At 34.4% G+C, this 15,583-nt stretch overlaps 1 protein-coding gene across 2 annotated transcripts in view; it reads right to left on the reverse strand.

Annotated features, from left to right (window-relative positions):
- LOC143253017 (serine/threonine-protein kinase tricornered-like) overlaps positions 1-15,583 on the reverse strand; it is a 113,188-nt gene that overhangs the window by 84,613 nt on the left and 12,992 nt on the right. For both annotated transcript variants that reach the window (XM_076506056.1, XM_076506058.1), the window contains exon 3: positions 14,272-14,486. In XM_076506056.1, coding sequence (XP_076362171.1) covers positions 14,272-14,486 — 215 coding nt within the window. The remainder of the gene's footprint in view (positions 1-14,271; positions 14,487-15,583) is intronic.

Below are 15,583 nucleotides of genomic sequence, written 5' to 3' on the forward strand. Positions count from 1 at the left end.
ACTTTAGGTATAAGCAATTGGGAAATAACACTTTCTGCCTGGGAACAACTAAAAAAAAATATTGTTACATTGTGTAATAGATACTTAGCATTGTCTAAAAATGATCTTTATAGATAAAGATAATTTGACTCATTCTACAAAACATGACTGGATGGAACAAAACAGAGGGTTGTTATTAATGTCAAATATAGGGTACTTTAAGACTTGACATTTAGACCTTTGCTTTTTGATTTACATAATTGCAAAGATGAAAGAAAGATTTTAAAGTTCCTTAAATTTCCTAATATTAAGGTTTTGGGTGTTTTTTGTTCTATTGAGGATACCATTACTTAACAAAAGAATTTATTTGAAAATCAATTAATCTAAATTATAATTATACTAACTGTCAAAAAATAATTAATTACTCAAAACTTATGTTTGTGATTACTATTGCATTTATTATTCCACCAACCAGTTGTTGGAAATTATCATCAAATTAATTGTTGTGAAAGTAATCAAACTTTGGATTTCTCATCACCACTATTTTTCATTCTTTGAACTATCCAAATAGTCAGAATATTGCCATGAAACTTGTTCACCCTGTTTGTGTTATGACTAAATTACTGAAGCTATATCTAATGAGTCAGTTATGTTTAACTGATAACCAGAAGAAAAGCAACTAGCTGGTAACACCTGCCACCTTCCCGTTTTAGATTTTTCTTGCTTTTACTATACTATAGCTTGAAGAACACTGATAACTGAATAATGGGGCATGAATTATTCAATTACTAGATACCTATAACTACCAAACTATACATCAAATCATTTGAAAATTTTAGAGGAGGACTATTCAAATGATATCTGGTATAGCTAGGTGATTAATTAAACTACCTATAAGAACTGATTAAATTGTTTAGTGTCACATAAAATAATCAAACTTATAATTAAATCAACTAAGATCTTTAAAATAACCAACTAATCAAAACTAGTACTTTCAATTATACAAAATATCTAAGTAATAACTACATCGCTGTTATGATTTTGCACATTAGTTTTTTTTATTAATTCAAGGGTTGTTCACTTTAATTATTCTTACAACACAAAAACAAATAAACTCAAAATTAGCATTTCTAGTTATTCCAACTGTCTATGTCTCATGTAAAAATAATAAATTAGCTGAATGCAAGTGAATAATGAGCTAGACAATTAATCAATTGACAAATCCCACTAATGTATCAGCTATAATACCAAAGCTGTGTTGGAGAAGAATGGGAGCTAACCCTGATAAAATAATTATTCCTTTTTAAGGCACTGAATAATGATAGGTGAATTTTTTTTAACTCAGTGGACTATGACAATGTTCCAAATACTTGGAAGGTTGCTTGTATGATCTGTTTTTAAACAGAAGAAAATGGATTTGTTTGTTTCTTTTGAAATTCGCACAAAGCTACTCGAGGGCTATCTGCACTAGCCATCCCTAATTTAGCAGTGTAAGACTAGAGGGAAGGCATCTAGTCATCACCACCCACTGCCAACTCTTTTACCAACGAATAGTGGGATTGACCGTAACATTATAACGCCCACACGGCTGAAAGGGCGAGCAGGTTTGGCACGACTGGGTTGCAAACCCACAACTCTCAGATTACAAGTCACACGCCTTGACACGCTTGGCCATGCTGGGCAAAAAAAATGGAAGTCCCAGAAAACTGCACGTCTATTTTTAAATATTCTATAATTTATTATACCCTTAAATAAAGTTTATTTTGCACATTCTAACCATACCAAAGTTATAAATTACATAGTTTCTCTATTACTAGCACTGTAGTCATTACAAGTTACACACATACTATTCTACTAAGTCTACTTTAATAAAAATATTATTTTACAGATAATGTGATAATACTGTGCAAAATATGATACACAGAACCCATGAAACTACTGAAAGGTAAATCAAAGTTATTGTAAGTATAAAGTAGGTAAATCATGGTTTAACAGCAATAGAAATAAATTAGAAACCATAAATTATATTTATACTATAAAGTTCACTAACTACTGAAACTTGAAAGAGCAAAATTTTTGTTTCAATTACTTGAAATGTGATTGATGTTTTCAACATCAAAAAATAGAACCACTGTTATTACTGCTAGCACTGTGTTTTCTCAGTTTCTTTACTAATTTTTAAGTAAAGGCAATAACTGTTACTGTTAGTTTGCTGCTCAACTTATTCTGTTGCTGTACGCTTACTGTTATAATTTTAAAACATACTCTACTTATTCTAATATTCAATTTACAAAGCTCGTACTGTCACTAGTAAGACAGTACATTGAGTAATCGGACCAATAAGCCATGATAATATTACAAGTATAATGTAGAAAATATTTAAAATTAAATAAAATTTACTTACCGATCTAATTTAAATGCTACGATTTCACTCCATAACTAACTATAGGATTTTAATTTCCACTAACTTTCAATGCATGTAATTCGTGAATAGCTAACAAAGGCTTTGTGAAAATGAAATAAAATCGGCCTATTATCAACTGTTTACCAATTTAACTAATTTCTAAATAACAGATGTAACTACGGCTGCAATAAAATATTATAAAAGACATTAGCTCCCTCTACCCGGAGAAAGATTAAGTAAAATATTTTGAGGTATTAGTAATATTGCTGATACATCCACAAAATTAAAAGTAAACACTTTCTGTTGTTGTTTTGAATTAAGCACAAAGCTCTACAATGGGCTATCTGTACAATGGGCATTCTGAAAAATGACTATTAAAGGAAATCAGCGGGTCCAGCGAGCCTACACCGGCCGCCATGCTGAAAATATTGTAAAATGACCATATTTTGCAATTAATTTGCGTAAGGGAGTAGTCGTACTTGTTTTCTTTAAATTTATGTAAAATTCATGTCCGAGTTTACATAATTTTACAATTGCTTTATGCAGTATAATATCAGTAGGTTTTATTAGAAACGAGTCGAGTGCTTTAATCATCTGGCCACTGCTAGTAAAAAGGACATCTAAAATATATGGGTGATTTACCCAGTGTTTAATAACACTATGGTCCGTTTGACTCTTGTAAAAACTAAACCTTACATTGATTTACTGACATGATTCAACAGTTCAGATATCGATTTAATAGAAGCACAACTACTGACATACATGCTTTCATAGTTGCGGAATAACAGATCTTTGAATTAGAAAAACCTATAATGTAACTCTTTTGGAAGATGCAACGTTTTAGGTGTCATCTGCATTTGTAAGTCATTATCAGTAGTGTAGGAACAAAGAGCGGGCAGGACATATTGTACCTCTGAAGTTGTATAAAAACAATTATTTGTGTCATATAAAGGACGTCATACTGCTCACTAATCGGCATGTACAAATATGTTGTGGCAACATATTTATGCGCGTGTTGTCTGCAATGTGTTGGTAACTATTGGCTCCTCTCTCTGCAGTGTCACTCCTTAACGCAAGTGAATGCTGTCAGCATCTGGACGAAAATCCCGATTTACCTATTAAACAATGACATCTTTCGATAACAGTTATATCTATTTGACTGAAAACTAATCTAAGCCACTAAATTAAGAAAATTGAAATTTTATAAGGTATAGGGATAGTTATTAGGAAGTCGTGAAAATAATTTCAGCAGAACACGTAAAACGTTTCGGATTAAAGACTCATAGTTCACTGACAATATTTCATCTGGATTCAAAAAAAAAGAGAAGAGTCAGTCTCACAATCTGTGTAAGTATGCAGGCATACTTTGTATTTTCTACTCATTATGTAACCACTTTCTTCTCCAAAATTTTCGCACTCACAGATTTATGTGGTCATAAAATATAGCGTCAGCCATAAAAGTTGCAAAACTTTTTTTTAAATAAACGCATTGTCCTGTACCATTCACGTTTGATAGGACAGATATCTGTAGGATAAACCTACTGTGTAGAAGTTAGCAGTAATATTTTCCGCTAGCAAGTCAGGTGATACCTCAGTGATACAGCCTCTATTGTTTTGCAATGGAAATGACCAACTGTCATGTGGGTAGCGCATGTGACCTGATAATAATATCATTATAGTACCTTGTGTTATACAATGTTTTTTTAGTCTAAAACAATTTTTCAACTAATTTATAGTAGGCCAAACATGTTCCAGTAAAGACGCCACCCAACATGAATACATTTATTTCTATTTATTTTTATGTCTGAGACTAAAACTTGTGTCTAATATTCTTCTTTACGCGTAAATAAGTCAAAATCATGGAACACACTTCAATTTTGCATAAAACTTTCTATTGAACATTTTGTTATTCTACGAAATAAATTCAATTACTCTAACGGAAGCCGATGTATCCGAAAATACCACAGTCACAAGCCGGAGTACTACGGTCAAGGATACTGGATACCTTTAAATATGATACAACAATTTGTACTAGTTGCTTCGACAGAGCATTGATCTACCCTTTTTAGATATGATGCAAATTGAAACAAATAAGTTTACACAGAAAACAAAAATGTTTTTAGGGACTGTGGATAACAAGATGTAACAATAGAGTTTTATAATGTGACGACAATAACTATGACAGAGATATTACCTAAGGGAATGTCATTGCAGGTCAGTTATGGAGGGAAAGTTAGATGAATAAACTTTGCCAGATTTTGTTAAAGTTACTTTGGCCATAGTTACGGTTTAAAGATAAATCGTTTGTTTTCGTCATTTCACTACTTTCAAGAATATCTCATTCTATTTTGTGTTTTAGTTAGTGTAAGAGAGACATTTTTCCCCAAATAATCCTGTGACCGGCTTCAAATCAACGATGTGATAAGACCTGTGTTTCAAAACTCCTCTACCATACTGTGGGGTACGTTTTTACAGCAATGATGTTTGCGAAACATGAATCCTTGTATTCACAGTCTGAGCATATTAACTGCTAGCTTAAATCCAGCTTGATTAGAAAACCGGTTTAATATAATTTTTGACAACGTATCTTCACTTAGCTATATTTCCAGCTAATTATATCCAAGTTTCTTTCTTTAAAATTATCTGTTGACTAAGCACAAGACATATATTTTAATAATTCACTAAGAATTCAAATTATATTTTAAAATAAGTGTTTTAGATAAGTAACATTTTTATACCTTTAGAAAATAAATATTCGAAAAGATTGGATTGATTTGGTTTTAATTTCACGCAAAGTTACACAAAAGATATCTGCACTTGTCATCCTAAATCTAGCAGTGATAGACTAGAGTTAGAGTTATTCTTTGTAAAAATACAGTGGGATGGACCACACATTGTAACACCAAAACGGATGAAATGGCGAGCATATTTGGTGATGGTGTTTTTGAAAAGATAAAGTTGAATGAGTAACCCTGTTTATATATCTAACGAAGCCATAGAGTTTAACGTTACAAACATCAAAATTTATTACTGCAGTTTGTTGGAGAACACCTCAGTTTATGATGGATGAAAAATTGAACAGAAACGTTTTAATGTTTAATCACTCGATTGAATAAATATTACACAAGTTACTCCAACTTTTAATCAAATTATCAAATAGTTAATCAAATAAAAAATTCTATAACTTGCAAAAAGGTTAGCTTCTAATAATACACAATCCTTGAAATGAACCAACCATTCAGTTACACTGAAATAAAAAACAAACAAATTATTCGTCCATTTCACCTAATCAATCCATATATAAATATTTTCGGCAAACACAATAAAGCATTACATGTTATTCTACGATCAGTTATTAAAGCTATGTTCCCTTTTCTTTTCGAACCTATAGCAATAACACTGTAAAACACATCCACTCCTATTTACAGGTAAATAAGTTTACTTGGAAGACAAGTTGGCACAAAACCTGATTATTCTGAACCTAACTAAGCGTCCATTTAACAGATTACAGGTTTTGGATATTACTTTCCACAGTTAGAAACGTAGCCGTACTAGGCTAGAAAAATATTTGAATTAAAGTATGAAAACAATTAAAATAAAGACGCGATTATCCACTCTCTTTCCTTCGTTGTTTTACTAAAATTACTTCTCTGCTTTAATATACTAAGAGATTTATTTTCCACATCAAAATTCTTACATTTCCATTTTATTCTTTGGCGTATGATTCAATTATAATACGGCCTAAGATGATCTGATAAGTTACAACCTATAAAATGAAATTTTATCTTCAAAAATATATTTTCTTTTTAACATATCACGTTCTGTGATGATTAATGTCACACAAACTACCGATCAGTAGATCACACTACACCGACATATGGCAGTTTTTGTGTCATGATAATTGTTAAAGTAGTTTGAATAAAATAGAGACAGTTTTAGCACTTGTCTTTAACAAATATAAGCAATAAGAAAAGATATCATATACAAATAATGCAAACAGTTTTTTGTATTGCCTTTCAAAATTCAGAATATACGTGTATATTGAAACTGAAAATTCCATGTAAATAAAAACTGCACAAAAATAACGTCTAAGTTTCTCGTACAAAGAGATATTAATGGTAAAGTACTGTTTAACAAATCATACTCCAAATAATTAAAAGTAACAGTCGTAATAACAGCGACAAAAATCACACTAGACCTCACATGTTGTTACTTTACAGATAGCAGGTATTTAATGTACCAGTGTACTTTGTTATCATTGGTTCCACGTTGGTTAAACAACTATATACCAACTGTTAATTATATAGTTTCATAAGCAAACATTTAAATGCTGCTATCATTTGATGAAATCTAAATACAATATTACCCAGCGTTTAGTTGTGTCTGTAGTGAATTTCGCACAAAACTACTTAAGATGTTCTCTCTCTCTCTCGGTGTTTGGGTAAGAAATGTCCATACCTTGCAGGGTCAGGTTCTCTATGACTCCTTCCTCCTCCCCGTACTTATGGTCTTGCGGGATTGAAATTTGTAATTGTGTAACTGAATATTATTTTGATCCTTTTCAGGCAATGTCCATGTATTGTGGCTTTGGTTTTTTTTGGAACTTCGTACAAAGCTACTCGAGGGCTATCTGTGCTAGCCGTCCCTAATTTAGCAGTGTAAGACTAAAGGGAAGGCAGCTAGTCATCACCACCCACCGCCAACTCTTGGGTTACTCTTTTACCAACGAAAAGTGGGATTGACTGTCACATTATAACGCCCCCACGGCTGGGAGGGCGAGCATGTTTGGCGCGACGCGGGCGCGAACCCGCGACCCTCGGATTACGAGTCGCACGCCTTACGCGCTAGGCCATGCCAGGCCTCGTATTGTGGCACATATATAGTTATTATTTCACTCTATCAGCAGAATATCAAGTTTGTTGGTGGCACTTTTTTATTATTATTGTTATTATTATTTTTAATGTATTTATTTATTTTTATGTCTAAAATATAGATTAACTGGGGAGAGAAATTTAGGACTAGCTTCATCATGTATGAGGTACCTATCTAGTTCACATAGTAATTCGTTTTTCATCCAATTCTTATCGAAGTACATTATTGTACTATGTAGAAGTCTATCTGGTACGGTTGGTATGTTTGAATATTTGTGAGTGGATTGAGTTGATATAGTTCTTGGAACTCTGTATGCAGTTGTGAGGAGTGTGCTTTGGATTGTTTGTAGTTTGGTTTTAATTATTTTATTGTTTACAGTTATCCATGCTGGAGCTGCATAATCTACTACTGGTGTGATAAGGCGTTCTCTCATCAGCTGGATTTTGTGTTTTTGAACTTCGCGCAAGTCCACACTAGAGCTAACTGTGCTATCCGTCCCTAATTTAGTAGTGGAATACTATAGGGAAGACAGTTAGTCATTACCACCCAGCGCCAACTCTTGAGTTTCTCTTTTACCAACGAATAGTTGGATTAACCGTTACGTTACAGTCCTCTCCCCTCCCACGACGGAAAGGGTGAACATGTTTGGTGAAATGGGAATTTGAACTTGCGATCCTCAGAGTGCGAGTCGAGCGCCCTGACCACTTGGCCATGCTGTTCTTGTAAGATTAAATAATGTGATTTGACCGTATCGTTAAAAATGTACCCACGGCCCCGGACCTTAGTAGTACTCTATGCTATCGATCGACAGCTCCAAAATCAGAAGGCTTTCACGTTCTCTCTCTGAATATTAGCTGTCAAGTCATCATTATCTTAAACTGTTGTATCTCAGCTGGGTTGATAAATTCTGGCAGTGAAAGAAAGCTTCCTCGTCATTGGATATAACAAACATAGTGTGGTTGACATTTTTTTTTACTTTCACTCTTAAGTTCTTATAATTAAATCCATTCACTATCTACAACTAAAGACGAGCTGCGACTTATTAATCCCACGTGTTAATTTATCATAACAAAACCTACACGTACATTATTAATTTGTAGAAAAAAAATTCATTAATTTAAAAGCTGGCACATGCACGTCTTTTGACAGATGAAATTTTTATATAATAATCATAGCAGTTTGTTTGTTTGTTTTGGAATTTCGCACAAAGCTACTCGAGGGCTATCTGTGCTAGCCGTCCCTAATTTAGCAGTGTAAGACTAGAGGGAAGGCAGCTAGTCATCACCACCCACCGCCAACTCTTGGGCTACTCTTATACCAACGAATAGTGGGATTGACTGTCACATTATACACCCCCACGGCTGGGAGGGCGAGCATGTTTAGCGCGACTCGGGCGCGAACTCGCGACCCTCAGATTACGAGTCGCACGCCTTACGCGCTTGGCCATGCCAGGCCAATAATCATAACAGTCAAAACAGAAAAAATAAAGTTTTTCATAAAACTCTACATTCATTGAGTTACAATTTTACGTATATCTACGTATCTAATATTAATTAAATTAGATAAGAAAATACACGTAAAGGGGTGTAGATCTGTAGATGAAAATAGTTGTGTGAATAAAATGTATTTTATTCTTTTTATTGTTATTATTATTGTTTTAATTATACCTGTAATTTCATCGAGCGACGTTACTTCCGCAACATTGGGCCACACAGGGGCAGAGCGGTATGTATGCAGACTCACATCGCTAGGAACCGAGTTTCGATACCCGTGGTGGACATAACACAGATAGCCTATTGTATAGTTTTGTGCTTAATTCTAAACAAATAAACAAACAAATCAACGATGTACCAACAACCTGATCATAGTAGGGTCGACATTGACTTGCCACCTGGGGACCGTTTTACGTACCTTATTACGTTCTCTAGCAGAACTTTTCGACAGACATAGAGTGACTGTTATTAGACCTGTTGGTTTTTTACTTTCCAGGCCTTTGGCTTTCAAAACTGTTACATTAAAAACAACAGAAAAAAAACAACGTTTAAATATGATTCAAAGCTAGTAGGGCCCGACATGGCCAAGCGTGTTAAGGCGTGCGACTTGTAATCTGAGGGTCGCGGATTCGCATCCCCGTCGCGCCAAACATGCTCGCCCTTTCAGCCGTGGAAGCGTTATGATGTGACGGTCAATCCCACTATTCGTTGGTAATAAGAGTAGCCCAAGAGTTGGCGGTGGGTGGTGATGACTAGCTGCCTTCCCTCTAGTCTTGCACTGCTAAAGTAAGGACGGCTAGGACAGATAGCCCTCGAGTAGTTTTGTGCGAAATTCCAAAACAAACAAACAAACAATCAAAGCTAGTGTTAAAAGGTGTACAGTAGCTAACCTAATGTATGTTCAAAATATAACACATTTTTCAATTTACATAGAGAAAGCAACATTTATATAACCTCTCAGTCTCAATATACTGTGGTAGTGGTTCCCAAAGTGTGCGCCAAGGCGCTGCGACGATCTCAGAGGGGCACCGCGGGATATTTCAAATTTTCAAGGGAAGCACAATAGTATCGACCTCTATCGGACACCGCACGAACTACTAGCTCAAGATTGTTCACAGTGTTAACATTTAGATCGCGCTACATTCCTTTAGATGACGTTCTCGAATGTTTGATATATGTTTTTGTTTCACTTGTACTTTCGGCTACGCCAGTAACTTCTCGAAATTTCTCGTTTCTTAGATTTTGTATATAAATGCCTGTCGACTTTCTGGGTCCGTCAGTAATCGAAATAACTGCAGGGTGTTGTGATCAAGCGTGTGCAAGGTCTACCAAAGTTCAGTGAATTATTTTGTTGATTTTTAGCCCTTGTGCATAAAAATGGAAAGACTTTTGAACATTAATAAGAAGTGTGGGAGTGAAGAAAAAGATGGCGAACTACAGACTGGCAGAAAAGCTGTGAATAAACGGAAATATTGGAAATATGATGATAGTTACTAGATTCTGGTTTTAATTTGGTAGATGTCATTTGTGAAGAGTGTCTACAATGTGTATTATGTCTAAAAGTTTTGGCTCCAGAGTTCATGCTTCTAACTAAACCAAAACGTCATTTAGAAACTAATCGTTTCAGCATGGCTAGTAAATCACATGATTATTTTACCAGAAAGTTAAAGAATTGAAAGAACAAAAAGGTACATTTTTGAAACAAGCATCAATACCAAGCAATGCTTTAATAGCCTTCTACAAGGTCGCATATAGAGTTGTGAAATGTAAAAAGTCTCACACCATCGCAAAAGAACTGAATTTACCGGTTGCAGTGGATATGGTGAAGACTGCTTTCAAAGGTGTCTTTACCCGAGAATATTATCAGTCGTAGAATCCAACACATGTACAAATACCTCAACGATCAGCTAATTAAAAAAAATGAAAGGGAAGGAATTCGGGTTACAGCTAGATGAAGCGACGGATAGAAACAAGGATGTTCATTTGATTGGATACACACGGTTAAAGACCTTCTATTTTGTAAAAGTATCACTGCAGGTACAAAGGCTCAAGACTTGTCTGCGATCCTTGACAGTTTTATGTGTGAAAAAAACTTAGACTGAACTCAGTGCGTTGGTGTTTGTACCAATGGTGGCCGCTCTATGTCCGGCTGTTATGGAAGATTGCAGGCACTCATATGAAGCAAAGCTCTTGATGCACTTTACTTTACAGAAGATATGGAAAAGTTTTCATGGATCCAAGGCCAATTCAAGGCTAAGGTCCCATCAGAATTAACCTCTGCAGAAGAAGAAAATTGTATTGAGTTGTCTTGTAACAAGACTTTAAAAACAAAATTTAGCAGCATGGAACTAATTGAGTTCTGGATATCAGTAAAAGATGGATATCCGCTCTTAAGTGCTAAAACTCAGCTAATCCTAATTCCATTTGTGACGTCATATCTCTTAAGTGCTAAAGCTCAGCTAATCCTAAGTCCATTTGTGACGTCATATCTCTGTAAAGCTGGGTTTTCGGCGGTTGTTTTGATAAAAAGCAAGTTAGTACCGCGCGAAAATCAATGTGAAACAGAAAATGAGGGTGGTGTTGTCCAGTCTGATTCCAAGGTTTAAGCTGTGCAGTGCCCTACAGGCGCACACATCCCATTAGTAATTGTAGTTATTTAAAAATGAAACAAAAATATTGTTTTTCCTTTCAATTTACATGTATTATTCTTTCAAACGGCTACTAAGTAGTTAGAACATAAATATTTATTAAGTATTAAGTTGTTTGGACCTAAAAACTTAATAAATGGAACTGTTACGTTTTTCTTTTTTCTTAGGTGCTCCATGAAAAAATTGCTGAGACACTGAGGGTGCCGTGAACCGAGAAAGTTTGGGATACGCTGTACTATGGCATAAGAAATCAGCAAAGACTGTGGTGGTCGACTCGTAATCTGCGGGTTGCGAATTCGAATTCCGTCACCGAACATGCTTACTCTTTCAGCGGCAGAGACATTATAAAATGATAGTTAAACCCACTTTGCGTTGGTAAAAATTAGCTCATTAGTTGTCGGTGCCACTATATTACTTTACCGGAGAAACTCAACAAAACAAGGAAGAGGATCTCTATTATTTTAGTAATATTAGATTTCATTATATAAATAATTGTGATGAGATGTTTTGAGAATTATGAGGAAAATTTCGATGACCAATATAAATGTTGTAGAAGATAAGATACACGAACAATCGAAATGTTATTATTATATGGTAAAATATTATACTTTATTGTAAAAAATTATCTCACGTTGAATAATCACATGTTTGTTTGGTTTTGAATTTCGCACAAAGCGACTCGAGGGCTATCTGTGCTAGCCGTCCCTAATTTAGCAGTGTAAGGCTAGAGGGAAGGCAGCTAGTCATCACCACCCACCGCCAACTCTTGGGCTACTCTTTTACCAACGAATAGTGGGATTGACCGTCACATTATAACGCCCCCACGGCGAGCATGTTTGGCGCGACGGGGATGCGAACCCGCGACATTCAGATTACGAGTCGCACGCCTAACGCGCTTGGCCATGCCGGGCCTGAATAATCACATAGAGTAACAACCATCTCATTTCTTATCCTTTTGATTACTGTATAGGAATTAAAAGTTTCCTGGTTGTTTCAGTTTTGTTCGGCGCAGCATGACCAGGTGGTGAGGGCGCTCGACTCGTCACACCAAACATGCTTGCCCTTTCAGCTGTGGGGCGTCATAATGTGACGGTCAATCCCACTTTTCGTTGGTAAAAGAGTAGCCTAAGAGATGAAAACCTGCCTTCCATGTAGTCTTAACACTGCCAATTAGGGACGGCTAGCGCAGATAGCCCACGCATAGCTTTGCGCGAAATTCAAAAACGAACAAAATCAAGTTTTTTCTTGGGTTAGCATTGTTGTGAATAAACTAATGTATTCAGAAAAAGGACAAAAATCTTAATACAGTTATTCAAAAGATTATCATCATTCATAAAATAACTGATAATGAAACATTCCAGAACATTCAGTAAGATCTACCAAGTGCTATAAACACATAAACTGGTTTAGTTTTTTACTTTTCTTAAGGTTTACTCATCAGTTAAGCTTCTGCTAGTGTTATACAGTTCTATTATGGCAAATAGTTTAAATATAAACATCTATAAAATGAGGGATTTCCTAGAATTTGCAGAAACATTAAAATAATTCAAACACGTAATATTTACCTGAAGCATACTGGTATGTTATGGTACATTGTTTTAACTCGGAAAGATCTTACGTAATTCACATTTTATATAATTTAAATATTAAAATTATTTTGTAAGTTTAGTCATTTGTATTTGCGTACACGTATAAAAATATGAACGAAATAGCACTTTCATTTTGCCAACCAAAAAAAAAACAAACCTAGTACATGTATATTTGGCAGGTGCATTTTGATTATCAAACATTTGTATTATTAAGTGTGATTGTAGTGTGCATGTACCTTCCTTGTTTTATGTAGTGCTTCTTCTTGCTCAGTCACAACACTGAAAGTTGAGGAAAATACAGAGTTTAATTAAATTTCTAGTGTGATTCAAAAACAAGTTATTATAAAAGTACAAGTTTCTTTGTTTTCGTTTATACAATTTACAAGTGATTAAATATTTATGCCTGTCCTAATTGCATTTACGAAAGCTGCTTTCAAATTAATATTTTTTGTATTGGTACTTAATTTATGGTTTCATTAATTTATGATACTTACATAACTGCTCAGTTCCCACCTTAATATTCCAACAGTTACTTTCCTGGTGACACAAATATATTTATTTCTACCTTAGGTTAAAACTACTATGATAATTTTCTTTATTCTTACAAACATAAATTTACACGATTTACACCTATTTTCTGCCAACCATGTGTATTGAAATAATTTTTAGATTTATAAATCCTCAGACACCTCTTCTAGTTTCTAGGGTATTGGAGCATTACCATGTTTTATATTACTCCACATATGGTTATGTATTTAATTCTGTTTTGGTAATTTTATGGAATGTAAATATTTTAATAGATTAAAATTTGCCACATAATCGTGAGTTATTATTAATTTGTTGAAAGTTGCTGAGTTACAGTTACTTTGAGTGTAAGATCTTGAAGTTAACTGACTATGAAGTAACATCAGTGCAGATGACAATTTTTTACCGTATCATAAGACCTGGCTCTTTAGAAAACTATGTATATACGCATGTATCTGTATACACTGTAAAAAATATTATAAAACCTGAATATTACTTATACGAACCTCTTTGCAACATTAAGTAACAAAAGAAAACTTAACTCAGTCAACTTTCGAAAGAATTAATTGTGGTGCATTATCAGCAAGTTTGGTATTCTTAGGTTTATCCGTAGCTTTCTGATAATTGCCAGGTTTGTTGCTCTTAATAGTTGTACAAGATTTGGAAGTGGAAGAGATGCTGTTTGCTGTAGTAAGTGTAGCAATCGTTGTGCTGTCAACTACAGATAGAGCAATACCAAGTTGTGCAGCATAGTATGTTACCATTATATTTGTCTGTTGGAGAGGCTGAGTCGCTGGGAGATAGAAAATTTTCATTCCAACGAGAAAATCAGAGACAGCAAAAAGGATTCCTCCTGCACAGGAACAAAGCTTGGTCCAAGTCCACAAATCTTCGAAGAACTGAACTCTGGCTATAGCTCTCCAAACCATGATTGTCATTATCATTATGTAAAATGGCACCAAACACGTGAAAGCTCCTAAATATGAAACAAATTACTTAATAATAATAACAATGCACAATTAAAATAATTTTCAATAAAAATATACAGGACCTTGCATGTCTATATTTAAACATTCAAGAATGCATAAATATGTACATATATATTTGTACATAACAGGTGACTCAGAAGTACATCGAAAGACACATATGGGAAGTAACTGATAGCGGTACGGTATAAAGTTGTGATGTGTGAGAGTACCTTTTTATTCTACCTTCTATAGTGGTAGAGAAATCTTCAAAAATTTTAGTTATTTGATTTCCATACATTCATGGTAGCAACACTGGTCCAGACGATTGCTAACTTTACCTTATTGCTCTTGTTTACTTGCAGATGACGTCTCATCTGTCCATAGGAATGTTTCAGTATTGTATATTGAATCCAAGTTGAACGGTCTAGCACCAAAATATCCTCGGTTGGTCGATTATGGCATAATTGGCTGAAAGTGTCAGCTATCAATGTCGTTGGGATACAGAGGTCACAAAGTGACACTGTTCAATGGACAAAGACAACGAGTTTACATTCTAAATTTGGGCACTTTCTTAGTTCAGTTTTCTGTTATGTGGTCAGCGGATAATTTTCATAACTTTAAATATTTGGGTGTTTAACTATCCTGATAGCGACTTTGAGAAAAAAAAAAAAGGTGCAGAGTTAAGACGACTGTCCCATCACCTTCGAGGACAAATATCTAAATTAAATTATTAAAAATATATCAAACAACAATATCTTATTTTATTTATATTTTATATAGACAATAATATTCTTTATAAGTTATATGGTACATGTTACCCTCTACAGTAGGAATTAATCGATTTTGGTATTTGTTATCCCTTGATAAAATTGTATACGTCATCAACAAGATTGCATTATTAAACTATTACAAGATTTGTATGTATAACTGTAATTATAAAATGCAATAACTAATTTACTAGGAACTAGATATAGGGCGGGCATTAAATTCGAGAGTATTTTTCAATTCTTTTTGTCAGAGATTATTTTAACAGGGTAGATCTTTTTTTATTGTGCTAGGACCTTCACTTTGCATATTGCTGACCATGTTATATATTTTTCTTAAT

The sequence above is a fragment of the Tachypleus tridentatus genome, chromosome 6, assembly GCF_004210375.1.
Source record: "Tachypleus tridentatus isolate NWPU-2018 chromosome 6, ASM421037v1, whole genome shotgun sequence".
NCBI classification, from domain to species: domain Eukaryota; kingdom Metazoa; phylum Arthropoda; class Merostomata; order Xiphosura; family Limulidae; genus Tachypleus; species Tachypleus tridentatus.